This window comes from Maylandia zebra, linkage group LG5, assembly GCF_041146795.1.
Source record: "Maylandia zebra isolate NMK-2024a linkage group LG5, Mzebra_GT3a, whole genome shotgun sequence".
NCBI lineage: Eukaryota > Metazoa > Chordata > Actinopteri > Cichliformes > Cichlidae > Maylandia > Maylandia zebra.
This window is the reverse complement of record NC_135171.1, coordinates 34,637,009-34,651,404: the sequence shown is the minus strand read 5'-3', so window position 1 is coordinate 34,651,404 and position 14,396 is coordinate 34,637,009. Positions and strand designations below refer to the sequence as shown.

At 35.7% G+C, this 14,396-nt stretch overlaps 1 protein-coding gene across 1 annotated transcript; it reads right to left on the bottom strand.

Annotated features, from left to right (window-relative positions):
* Positions 1-253: 253 nt before the first annotated feature.
* On the bottom strand, positions 254-14,396 carry igfn1.4 (immunoglobulin like and fibronectin type III domain containing 1, tandem duplicate 4). Its single transcript, XM_012918172.4, has 23 exons — positions 14,341-14,396; positions 10,798-10,860; positions 9,656-9,778; positions 9,141-9,280; positions 8,363-8,462; positions 8,086-8,167; positions 7,818-8,010; positions 7,531-7,644; positions 6,949-7,117; positions 6,577-6,849; positions 6,204-6,425; positions 5,942-6,004; positions 5,222-5,292; positions 4,883-5,024; positions 4,498-4,791; positions 4,079-4,381; positions 3,647-3,826; positions 3,418-3,546; positions 3,229-3,308; positions 2,848-3,040; positions 2,378-2,674; positions 613-939; positions 254-523 (listed from the first exon to the last, which is right to left on the bottom strand). Exons 2-23 carry the CDS (start codon positions 10,841-10,843, stop codon positions 519-521), a joined length of 3,546 nt encoding a protein of 1,181 aa, XP_012773626.2. The 5' UTR covers positions 10,844-10,860; positions 14,341-14,396; the 3' UTR covers positions 254-518.

Sequence of the window (14,396 nt, the reverse complement as noted above, 5' to 3'; positions counted from 1 at the left end):
TTAGATCTACATGAATAAGTATGTAAAGGAAATGGATATGTGGGAATGAAATAAAATGCACACTTGGATCATAGGTGCTTGATGTAGAACTGTGACGTGCATGTTGTCATGGGCTCATAAATTGGAGCCATGTGGTGCTTGAAACCCATGCAATGCTTTGTATCAGTGAAAAATAGAAAAAGTTCTCAATAAAACAAGAATAAGTGAGAAGGCAGAACACTGAGTACACATCAGTTTGTTGATTTATTGCGGTTACAATTTGACAGATGTTTTTATACTGAAGATTGCCACTTCGCTCATTTTAATAGTTATTATTACCAGTGACAGGGTAACAATTGTAGATATTGCACTTCAGACACATCAAATGAGTTTGCATTAAAGCTCTTTTTTTTTCTTCCCACACTTTGTATTGAAAGTATACTATTTCTGTTATATAGCAAACCAAAAAATTCATTTTATTTCTGTATTTTCCACAGGATCTCAGTAGGAAGAAAAGCTCCACAAAGGTTTGTTGCCAATTAATCTGTTCAGGAAAAAAAGCAAAACAATTATAAGAATAAACCCTTCATCACAAACTACAAAAATATAATAATAATCTTAAATAAAGCTTACCTCTGACAAAAATTTTAGCGGAACACTCTGCCTTGCCAAAAGAGTTAACTGCGACTACCTTATATTCCCCACTGTCCTTTGGCCGAACTCGGAGAATATACAGGGAGCAGACACCAAAAGAGTTGGTGATGTAGTAATTATTGTCTGAGTTGATGCAGATGTCATTCAGGTACCAGGATACAGTTGGGGCGGGATATCCTCTAACGGCACATGTCATAAAGAGTTGGTAACCTTTAGGTGGTGTGTGGACTTTCAGAGGGACCAAGATAGATGGAGGTCTCTCAAAGGAGACCTCTGTGGAAATAATTCCATTTGAAGTTACTGGAACTTAAAGAGAAGGAGCGTTCAAAGTTAGTATTTAAAGTCAGATTTTAATAATGTCAATAAAGGTCCAAGAATATTTGCAAAATTCCTTCGTACTAATCACATTTCAAATAGCAGCATTATAACAGTTTTACATATCCAGTGCAACCCTGAACTTTTCTTGATATGTGGTAGAGCTCAATGTGAGAATACATATCCTGTCAGCTCCCTAATGCAGTCTGTGCCTGTTTGTCTGGGAAATGTCAGAGTGAGCGAATGTAAGAATAATAATAATCATCTGGAGAATCATCTGGAGACAACTTCTTCAGTGACGCTGAAGAAGTTGTCATAGTATGGCGTTCCACACATGATGCAGCTAAACAAAGCCTTTATATTGTGTGCTAAATTTGAGAAAGGACAACATCATAACTGTGATGACTCTGCCCAGTCTGCCTGATAAAGAGAATTTTGAGGTTGGCAGGGAATGAGGTAAGGTAGTTTCTGAGCAGGAGCGCAACTGTTGGCTAATTGTTTTAAAGTGCATGGTAGGTATTGTTCTCTCTTGTCCCACCAGGTGAACATATGTTTTGCTTAAGTTTTATTTTGTTTTCTTTTTAAAGATGCAGGACTTTTTTTTTAAGTTTAGAAAAATGTATTTAATTAAATTAAACTCCTTTATCTATTAGGCTCAGGAAGCATAAGTATACATTGGCATATTTAATAAAATGTATCCCATTCTTTTAAGAAAACTGACAAAACACATCACACAAACAAATCAGAATAATGCAATCATTAACAAAGACATAGCAATAAAAAGAAGGATGAGATGATTTCTGTTTTAAAAATGTATATACTGTACTTTTAGTTCTTAATACAGTGTATTGTCCACTTTTAACTTGCAGTCTTCAATCAATCAGAATCAGAATACTTTATTGATCCCTGGGGGAAATTATTTTTTGTTACAGTGCTCCATTTTAAACCAACATTAAGACAAGACAGACAATACGCTAACTAAGAATAGTACAATATATACATATATATACATACATACATAAGTCACTTATAAATAAATAGTTGGAAAAGAAACATGTGTAGTTGTAGCAGCAAACAGTGTGTTAAGTGGATGATATAATATAATACCCAGGCCAACATATAATATAATATGTTGGCCTGGGTTAGCCAGGCAGGTTTTAAATACACGAGGAAAACCTCAGAATCATTCTAACAGTTTGATTGTTCTTGATTGTTCAAATTATGGTACCTCTTACATTATTATTATTAATGTAGGGTGTGTCTTCAGTGATGACAATAGATTTTAAATGACACAAAATGTATTTCATGAAAATGTTTGTTTTCTGACAAATTAGCTGTTATGGTCACTGGAAAGCACCTAAATTATCAAACTAATGCACCCTATAGTTTAGTTCACCGTTATGGCATAATTAAAAAATAACTAACCCACCTTTATTGATGTTGGTGCCCCATGTAGGTGACGGAGATGGATCGGACAGTCCCATATCATTCTTGGCATAGATTCGAAAATGATACTCTGTCCCAGGAAGGATGTTGCTAGCTGTGTATGTGTTAGTGAATAGACGGTCTGCTATAGTTTTCCAAACTCTGTTGAGGGAGTCATGTTGAGAAACCATGTAGTACAGGCAGTCATCAAGCTCCTGGTCTGGTGAGGGAGCCCATGATATCACTAGCTTTCCATGTACTGTTTGCTCTAGTTCCACAGGCCCTGGAACCTTGGGTTCATCTAGCAAAAAACAGAATAAGTTACAGAAAGTGGGATAATTATTTTGATAATACTCTGGTTCAGTTCGGCAAATTGAATAACAATATAGTCTATTATATATTTCACAAAGTTCAGAAACTAGTAGCGATACAACCTGTTTTACATTAATCATAGGCTGATATCTATGTCCTTACCTGTGACTCTAAGGTCAATGTCAAATGAAGCCTCACCCACAGAGTTTTTGGCTTTAATAGTGTAGATGGCTGAATCCGAGCGCTTTGAATTGGGAATAACAAGCTGAGATGTTCCCTCTGTATTTATGATATTAATCCACGCAGATATTTTCTCGTCATCCTTCAGCCAAGTGATCTGAGGTGGAGGTTCAGCCTGAAGATATCAATATCAGATAAATTACCTTAAATGTGAGGCAAATCCCCCCTTGTCATGCTGTGGTGAACTTACAACTCAAAAAATATGACAAGGGAAGTAAATGCAGAAAATACTGGCATGACAGATTTAAGAGTTATTAAGGGATGAAAAAATACTTGGAAACCTGATTTTGGGTTCATTCATACCTCAAAGCAAATTTTGATACGAGCAGAATTTCCTGCTCTGACAACAATGAAGTCCTCTGGATCCTTAAAACAAGGTCTCACTGGATATAAAACACATAAAACATTCAAATTAATGCAGGAAAAAAAAATCCCTGCTCTGGATAACTAAGGTAATCATTTATATTCACACTGAAGCATGTCAAGACTTACTGTTGGGATTCTTTGCACACACCATCGCAGATGGAGGGCTTGGATCTCCAGATCCTGACTCATTGATTGCTGTAACCCTGAACTCGTACTCTGAACCCTCAGTGATATCTTTGACTGCGTACTTTATGTCTGGAAAAATATGATTAATGTCAAGATAAAAGAGTCAATTTTCTTTAATGAAAGGTGCTAATTGTTCTTTAGGAGTAGAAATTATTTTTGTTTTACAAACCTTCAATAGGTTCATTAACTGCATTTAGGGGAATCCACTGATTTGTGTCCTTCTTCTGTTTCTCTACTTGGTACCCAATGATCGGCACTCCTTTATCATCCTCTGGAGGGGTCCAGGTCAAGTTGATACAGGTTTTTGAGGCACTTACCACTTTAGGAGCACCAGGAGGGCCGGCGAGTACTATAAAATAGTGAGAAGTCTAATTAATTAAATACTCTCATCATTAATAATTAGGACATACTTAAATTAATCAAAGACATTTGCAAGCAGTTTCTCTTAAAGAGAGCATAAATTCCAGCAATGATAAAATGTTAGACTGCTATAGTAGCTGCAGTGATAAAGTATTTAACGCAATCACAAAAGCTACATGAAAGCATTTTCATTTGGATTTGTCGAGAAACACTAAACACGACTTCATTTTTCTACACTCACTCATTATGCCAGCCATTATGCTTTCAGCTGTCTCCAGGGCATCACTAATACCCTCAGGGTTTTCTGCATAGATGCGATAGTTGTATTTCTTTCCATGTGTCACATTCCTGTCCCTGAAGGAGGTCTTGTCCGCTGAGACATCTCCAAGTTTTGTCCACAGACTCTGTCCTGTCTGCTGCCGTTCTATAATGTAGTTGGTTACAGCAGAGCCGCCGTCGTCTTTGGGAGGGTTCCATTTAATCTCAATTATTGATGAGGTAGTTTCAACAGTCTTCACTGGACCCTCTGGTGGACCGGGTCGATCTAGGTATCATGTTAAATTTTAAACATAAGTATGGGAGTTAACAAATATTAGAAAGTTTATTGATTTACCCTTTAGAAAATCTCATTTTCACATATATTTATCTTTGTTTCCATACCAAGCACAATAAGCTTAGATGTGGCCTCTATGGCTCCAAATGGGTTTTTCAGCTGGATCTTTATTTCCCCTGTGTCTATCCGCAGGCAGTCTCTGAACAACAGGCGGCTGTGATTGCGCTCCCTCACAATCTTAACTCCTCCTCCATCTTTCAGCTCAGTGCCATCCTTGAACCAGTTGACCTCCAAAGACTCCTGAGGAGGAAAGGGCATCTTGAAAGCAGCATTTTGTCCCGCTCTTACTATCACAGGTTTAGAGAACTTGTGAAGGTCATCTGGATCAAACTCAGGTACATCTATGAAACACAAAGCACAAGTCCATTTTAAAGATCTGTGACTGTTTTGCCATTTAATAGAAATGTAACAGCGAGAGAAAGTATATTATACCTCCAACTGTAACCTTCCCTTGTGTGCTGTGTTCCCCTGATGTAAACTGATAAATTCCAGAGCTGTCATCACTGCAGCTTTTAATTCTTAGCTCATGAGAATTTCCATCTTTGGTTATGGTGATCCCAGCACCTGAGTTTAACTAAAAAGGAAATTAAAAAAGCAAAGGGAAAGTACCTGATATGGCAATTTTGTTAACACAATTTGTTATATAAAATTAGTTAATGATAGAAACATACTGTAGGTAGAGTTTTCTTGTTTTTCATAATACTGACTTATTCCAAATGCTATCTAAAATTGAAAAATATAGATTTAATAATACTTATTCATTGGCTTTACTTGCTTTCCATCTTTGAACCAGGTGCCATCACTGTCAATGTTCATCTTCACTTGCAATTCAGCTGATTTTCCTCGAAGGGCATAAATATTAGAAAGTCCAGAGGTAATTCCAGGGTTTCGAATAAAACATACATTGATGTTAATGTGTTATTTTTTACACTTCTGTTAAAGTCATGTAAGCTACTATATAGATATTTTATTAGTCTTTCTATATTGTTAGTACTGTAGTGCTTTTTCAGTTTTAAATATCTGGCATGCCTGCATATGCAAGTGGTTGATTTAGCATTTCACTACCACTGGTTTCTTCAGGTGAGTGGCCTGATGGCAATAACAACAATAAGTGATTTAAACTTGTCTGTGGCAGCTTCTCGTTTTGATGTTTCACCTATGTGCGATCAGAGACAGTATGACAATGCTATTATTATTATTCTGTGTTTGTTGATAATTTCAATGACTTGCAACTCAGTTTCAGTACTTTTATTTTGTCATAATAAAAATAATGATTTTACAACATCAAAAAAAGGTAAAGTCAGCTAAAATCTATCCTTGAAGAGGTAGTTACATAATGAACTGATTACATTATGAAGTTCAGCCAAAATATTACTGTGACCTCACTAGCAGTTTTATATTTATATTTTGGCAAATGTTTACATAAATAATACTTTTAAATAGTTAGACGTAAGAAGGACTTTAGGTCTCAAAGTAATTTTAGGATCTTACCAGTGGTTGTTGCCTCCACAACTGATGGATGTGAACCTGTCATTGTTGGTTCATTTACCACTCCTCATCAACCATAAAAAAAACAAGTCAGAGGTTGATAGATTAACACATTATAATTACCCACATAATAACAAAAGTTGACTAACCACATAAACAACATAATATTCATATGAAAAGGTGCATCACACTTATCTAAAATGACATTTTCTCTCTTGGTTAATGTGGTTAATGTTCATTTAAAACCACTTCTGGGCATTCTTACTTGGTTTGGAAGCTGCAGATCCAGCCACAACTGGAGTGTCAGTGGGTGCAGCAGGTGGAGGTGCAGCCTCTTCAGAAGCTTTCATTTGCTCTTTTCTTTCCTCTTTCTCCTTTTCTAGTTTTGCTTGTTGCTCTTTGGCAATTTTCTGTAAATCCTGCCCAGATCCCCCTGCCCTTGTTGTTTTCCTTGCTGTCTTTTTACCCTTTTGTGCATCTTTATCAGCTGAATTGGGAAAGACAATTAGATTTGTGACAGTGTGCACTTAAAAAAATGTATTTTATGTCATGAACTCAATAATAGATTAAATTAATCTAATCTTTCAAAAAATATTGTCAGTTAATTATTGTCAGCCTTTTGGTGGGAGATGATATACCTTCAATGACAAGCCAAGCACTGCAAGATTTTATCCCTGCACAGGCACAATAAATTCCTTTATCTGCCACCATGCAGTCTTTAACCAGCAGCCTGTGAATGAGCTTGTCTTCTGAAACCTCAATGTCATATTTATCTCCCTGTTCCAGTGGCATATTTTTGCCAAACCACAAAATCTTGGCAAAGGGGTTTGACAAGACACACTCAAATATGGCATCTTCTCTCTCTTTTGCCTTTACTTCCTGAATCTTCACCAAGAAATCCACCATGGGGACTAAAAAATAAGACATTTGTTTATTATACTACATTATACATGAATTTATTTCAACATCCTTCATTTTGTTGTGTCATATGCAATTGTAAAAATGCTTACTTTTAAAATCAGTGGAAAACATATTGACATCCTCGACATCCAACTGGTACAGCCCGGCATCCTCTGGCATTAGGTCTCTCATGCTGAAAATGTACTTTTTTCCAATTTTCTTAAGGCTGTGCTTGAGCTTATCACCCAGTTCTTTTGTGTAAGGGATCATTTCACCATCCTGTGGAGTGTGTGTATATACATAGATTGTTATTTTCATATGTTTTTGTACTTGCATAGCACAATGTAGCTGCAAGACAATAACAAAACAAAAAAGTCTTATTTGATTAAATATTGATAACATTATAACAGGATTTCATCAAAAAAAAAGTAAAAACTCATTAACAAAGCTGCATAAAAAACCCCCCAAAAAAAACCAAAACCAAAAACAAAGCTGCATATCTAATGTTTAAACATAAAAAATTAATTCAAAGGTTGTTATCTGGTATATATCATCTAATTATCTTGATGTATCTTTGCAAGCACTGGTCATATTATGGCTGTGGTATTTTGGGGTGGTCCTAGATAATGACTCTATTCATTGTTTTCTACTATTATGGTTTAGTAGCGTTACGACTTCATTCTATAACTTACCTTGTACAGGAATATAGAGCTGCTTTGTTCAATGAGGTCCATGTCTATCTCAAAGGATGCAGTGCCATCTGCATTGACCTGAATAGGTCTCAGATTAGAGAGGCTTTTGACGAACTGGGACAAAAACAGAGGAAGTAATAAAAGGAAAGCAAACAGACATTTTTTTTGCAACTAAATAGCTTTATTTATTTTTTCAAGAATAAACTTATAAACAAATTTAAGCTTGTATAGTCAACATCAAGCCTCATAAAGGAAGTAAAAAAAAAATCATGAACCGAATCACTGACCTGTGCTTGTTCTTCCTCCCTTTCTTTCTTCATTTCGTTTAATTTCTTGAGCATCCAACGATAGTCAGTTACCCCAAACTCTGCACAGATTCTCTCATAATCTTTCTTGTCAGCGCTAAGTAAAAGCTCCCAAAATTTTGGATCCATTTCTCCCTCTTTTTTCTCAGGTTGCTCAGATTTGGGATGAACCTTGCTGGAAATGGATATAGTAAACAATTTGTAAATCTATATATGACGCATGGTGATCAGTAGACTACCTCAATCCTACCTTTTCCTTTTTAGAACAGTCTTAAAATCCCCTTCTATTGCATCAGCTGCTTGCTTTTGGGCTTTGTTTTTTTTAAAACCCACTAGAAAGTAAAAAAAGGATAATACATTATCAACTATGTAGGAAAAAGTGAAATGACAGAAATAGCCTTAAGCGGAGAAGTAACAAAGTATCAAATTTGGCAGAATCTGCATGCAGACTCAAATACGTGCAGATTTAATAACTCTATGATTGCTTTCATCACACTATCTCCATATCTATACCTTCATAACCTTACCTTCAATCACATTTAAAACAACTGTGACCATGGCTTGTCCATATTCATTTGTGGCGAAGCATTTGTAGGTATCTGCTTGATCTGGGGCAACATTTGGCATCTGGACAGTAAAAGATATACTGAGTGTAATGGACCTAGATAATTAACAACCATCCATCCATTCGCTTCCGCTTATCCTTTTCAGGGTCGCGGGGGGCGCTGGAGCCTATCCCAGCTGTCATAGGGCGAAAGGCGGGGTACACCCTGGACAGGTCGCCAGTCTGTCACAGGGCCAACACACAGGGACAGACAACCATTCACACTCACATTCACTCGCACATTCACACCTAGTGGCAATTTGGATTATCCAATTAACCTATCCCCACAAGCTGCATGTCTTTGGACGGTGGGAGGAAGCCGGAGTACCCGGAGAGAACCCACGCAAACACGGTGAGAACATGCAAACTCCACACAGAAAGACCCCGGCCTGATGGTGGAATTGAACTCAGGACCTTCTTGCTGTGCGGCAACAGTGCTAACCACCGTGCCACCGTGCTGCCCCTTTACAATTTACAATTAACAACCAAATGTGTTAAATTTCATTTTGCTCTAATTTATCACAATTCGTGGTGTGGAAGTCAATAATGTGGTTATTATTGAAATTTGTATAACTGTACTTTTTGTAACAAATATTATTTACCTTTGATGTAATCAAATATCTTTGTCTTCTAGATTGTCTTTACATTATCTGCTTCTCCTTTATGTGAACATGTTGCTTTAGTTTTACTGTATCACTTGCCTCAAATGTATGCTCATTGGAAGGGGAATCGTATTTACTCTGGTACCGGGAAGTATCAGACACATCTCCGTTATTTCTGCTCCATGTTACAGTTGGTGTTGGGTCTCCAATGACAATAGCTTTAAAGAAAGCAAATTTCCCTGTAAAAAAAGAAAAGAAAAAGACAGGTCACTCCCTGGAGACAGTGAAGAGATCCAAATATATACGGTGACATTTAGTATGGATATTAAATTGAAATGGGTGAACAGTACCTGTTAATGCATTCACATTACAGAGGCAAAAAGATCATTTGTGTTATGCAGAATAGATTTGGTAACATTGTCACTTCTGCAGATGTTTAGTCACGGTTTTGCAATTCTACTGACACAGGCTTCTTGCTTTTGAAAGGCAGAGACTTTTTCTTTGGGCAAATTGAATTGATCTAATCCATTTAGCAGAATCACATATTTCCTTGGGATGTTTTTCCCCTGAATATTAATGTTTAAAATTATTATTTTTTTTGCTATGAAACATACCCTCTTGGATGGTCAAAGCAATTGGCTTGCGGGTGAAGTCTGGATGGCTCTTTCCCTCTGGCAGCGTCTCGATAAACTGTGTAATCATCACTCCTGGGACCTTAGATTTTTTCTTGATCCCAACTGTCAAGAATTGGAAAATGAAATGTCAGTGGCAATACATGTGACAGTTGGAGCAAGGAAAAGGATGAAAATCATAGCCGTAATTGTATTCACTGTCAAAATCTGTTGTTTTGTAAGCAAGCCCCCTTAAACCATTGCTGAAAACACATTCTATTACTTGATATTTTAAAATGTTAATGTTACTCACCTTATCACCACTCTGAGTTATATACTAAATGTAGCGTTTGCGTTTCAGTCAGATTTACCTCTTTTACATCTTCTGTATGAATCCATATTTAAAATTCAGCCTGAGAACAGATATTTAGTAATACATACATATTCACACAAATTACATGCGTATCAAGAAATTCATTGCATATGAGTTTTTGATGCCTTCATGAGCAGTAGGTAGATAAATGGCTAACATTTTTTTTCTGTTGCTTTCTTTACCTTCTTTACCACTGTAGTTCTCTGCAGCAGGAGCTCATAAGGCATATGTTAAGAAGAATGTACTGCATGGATCAGCATAGTAGTAACATTGGATTTGACTTAAAAGTTTAACTGACCCAAAAAACAAACAAGCAAGCAAATAAAATAAATAAATTGACCTGCAGAATATTTAATGAATAGTTATGCTATATAACTATTTAAAAAGTAGTAACAATATATAATCTGCACTGTAATGGTTACAGCACACATTTCCTATTCTATATTGCTACAGCTTATCAATGAACGTGTGCTTGCTTAAACCTGTAATATTGTCTGCCTGATGTATGGTATAGTCTTAGTAATAGGAGGAATGTAATAGACAATGTACATTCATGACTAGCAGATAAATTCAGAATTATGCAAATATACCTAATTTAATAATTTTCTCTCTAGAGTCATAGTACTTATTTAATTTGGTTAACACTTGCATGTTGCAGATTGATGTTAAAATTAGAATAATAAAGCAAAAATCATTCGTTTAAATTTGTACAGACAGTGTTTTGCTAGTCGAGTATTCTGTAGTGCTGTAGACAGTTATATGTAGTGCTCACCTTGGCCAGCAGCTGTCCCGTCTGTCGCTTTTGATTTTCTAATCATCTTGGGTCTTTTGATTCCTGAATGGATTCAGCAAGAATTGGGGAGAAAAGTTAATTTATTTAGGAAACATAACACAATATTTTCAGTGTACTAATTTATTAAAATAGCAGGAGCATTTTTTAGTTTTGTATTACTGGATTATTGAGTATTATTAAGTATTATTGAAAGAAATTGTTTAAAGATTCAGTTGAAACTGAGACTCAAAAGTTATCTGGCACCGAACAGCTTAAGAGAGGCGTTGCGAGATGTGACCAACCTTTCATTAAATCATGATGTGCAGGAAAATTTGGCCATGTTTGAAAATGTTCTTCTTTAGAAACCACAAAATTGTGAGTTTTTTGTTTTTTTTCTGGGGGACTGATTAGTTGAAGACAAATTCAAAACAAAGAAGGGTTAAAAATGTAGAACCTGTTATGAGAGTTCTTAAGGGAAATACTGTGACTGGTGACAAATTCAGACTGACTGCACGGCAAAAGACACAGAACATGGACATCTGTTTTTGCATGTCGTCTAACTCTTGCCCTATGCCAAGAGTAATTAAAGTAAGGAAATCAACTTTTTAAGAATAGCTGAGGGGAAAAGCCCATATTTCTTACCTCACTTTATGATATTATTGTGCAAACTATTATTAATTTGTAGTTTTCTTCTTGTGTCGTTAAGATACAGCAAGCTGACGTGTTGTTTAAATGATTACATGCTTAGCAAATTCACATTTTTATGATCTTAAAGATCCATTCACAGCAAGGATCTCTACATGGCTTTCATTACCCACATGATTGCTATACTTAGAATGACAAATGTCACTTGACTAAAATAGACTGAACATTAATTTTAATGGATTCAGTGTTGCTGGGGCTTAAGCGGATTTGCAGAAATGTTAATATTTCGTTAGAACATTAATGCATAATTGCAGGAATTAGATATTTTTATCAGTGCTGGTTTTAAGAAAGATGAGATTGTATGAAATGATACGAAAACTAACAAATTCTGTCAATAAATCCTTTTATAACCATCACTCTGGTTGAAATAAATGATAAGCTGATGTATTTATTTATTACTTTTATGGGTTTTTTTTCTTTTTTTTTTCTTTTTTTTTTGTTTCCATATGTTGAGAAACATCAGCTTGATAGATTTTATAATGACAGGAAGAGATCTGGGATTATATACTGTTTAGTATTGTATGCTGAGATTGTCAAAGCTGTCAGTCAAAACAAAGTCTGACAGGGAAAAGAAAATAAGAGAAAAAAGGAAAAGAAAAACTGTACATGACTATAGGTTTAAACATGAAAACATTGCTTGGATCTCTAATTTTATATACTGTAAAAAATATCATTTGACAGAGAAATGCTAATGTTCCCAAATGTTAAATGTTCCCTCTTACACTTTAGCAGTTTCATCATCACACCTACATATACTGTAGTTTTTAGTTTGGTGGAGAGGGAATTTTTACAGAATTTGTAAATTCCTGTTGCTAGTGTTATGAAATGAGTTGCTTTGAGTGGATGTGAGTCACAGTCGATGAAAATTTGTTTCCCAAAACTCAGTGTTTCCAGAGCACTTTAGTTCGACCCATTTCCTGTGTCCCAGGACCAGTTAAAAGTTCTGTGGGCTGCGTTGAACTTTATGTCCGAATGAAATAACCTGTTTGATGTGTCAGTGCACAATGCAGTACACAGTACAGAGCTAATGTTCTGAATCATTGATCTAACAGCAGGGAAGGGTGTAAGACGTCTGCAGCTGTTATGTCAAAATCCACCAAACTGTGTAAAGCTCTTTCACATATGTGTGAACAAGAAAAACTGTTTCTGAATGCCTGAGTAACTTGACTAATCATCATAATTTTTCAGTCTGTATAGCTCTACATTGTTGCTGATTAATTAGATACACTGACTTTATATTTCAGATGCGTGCGACATCTTTCATTCTCATGTATAGTATTTGCACAAACCTAGCACATCCCGGTATACACATGTGATATTCTAGGGTTTCAGCGCTTCATGGCTGTTGGAAGATGAGAAAACTGGACTGTCATATGATAGGTCACATGCCACATAAAACTGTGAACATCCCATCTTGCACATCTTAATATGCTTGTAAATCACTTGACAGGATAATGTCAAACTGAGGTGAAACTTTTTCAGTCTAGCAAATTAAATCACTATAGATTACCACATTTTCTATCTATGGGCACCAAACGAATAACCTTCATAATCAGTCCTTTTTAATTTTTGGTGCATTTACTTATGATTATAGCAGCAACTAAATGGTGAAAAGCCTTTAACTATTTTAAAGTATTCAGTAAATATAACAGAAAATGGTTATTGCTAAGCACATTGTTGTATTCTTGTGTTCTTAGGATAAATGGGATGAGATTAAGCCCATAACTTCAGCTCCCATTGTGGTTGTTCTGCAAAGTTATTTTTTATGGTCAGAAAAGCCTTTGAGATTTAGATTTTTTTTATTTTTTTACTCTAGAAATTATTTTTTTGTGTACTTGGCTTCTAACACACTCCTTACACAACCAGTTTAGGACTCCTTGCTGCGTGAGTTGTTTTTATAGGATATAATATCGCCTTTGCTGATGTTAACTTGTCGATGTTAATGCCACCAGCTGCTTCTCTGACTGGAGATGAAATACAGTACGGGATAGTATACTCAGAGACTGAGAGCATCATAAAGATGATTAAAAGGGAGACACCGTGAGGGGCATGTTCACAAAGCATGTGGCTATCTACGGAGATGACGCTGATGCCAGTAGCTTAGAGTGCCAGGTTTGCTTAAATTGAATTATTCCAGAATTTCACCATAAACTATTTTGTATTTTTATGCAGCTCATTTATCTATTTAAATCTTCATTTAAAACTTTTAGGGGCCATAAATTGACAAGCTGATGGATGAAAAATTAATAGAGCAGATTAGAGTAACTATTCATGAAGAAAAATTAAAGTTAGGAGTTTTAAAAAAATAACATGCTCTCAAAAGGATGGTTCTTGGTTTTAGGTATGGCTGTGATATTTTTTCTACGTGCACGGACATAGGGCAAAGTTATGAGTAGTAAGGATTTTTTGCCAACTGGCTACAATTATATACAAGATCTGGAAATCACATAAAGTTCATTTTATTTGAACTCACGTAAGCAGTTACGTTTGTATACTGATGTGCATTATTGTTGCATTTTCAAAATTTTTGAAAAACCTTTTGAAATGCATATTTAATGAAACATAGGAGCTGAGTAATTAGAAAACAACTTCACTGTACTTAAATAATGTGAATGATGGAAAATTAAACCACTTTCATGTGCACAACAAAGAACTTTTATTAAGTCAGCTCAGTTGTGTTTATAGGCAAATACTTTGCACAGTTTATCACATGGATTTACTGTTATCTTTAAGATTTAATATGGCCCAGAACTGAGTGTTAAAAACTAGAGCCATGTCTTAATACTTAACACCTTCATCTAAGACTGGTGATGTATATAAGATGAATGATGAACTCACCACAGTACTCCTGTGATCCTGTTCAGTGGTGCTGCTTCCCTGGCTGATATTCGAGT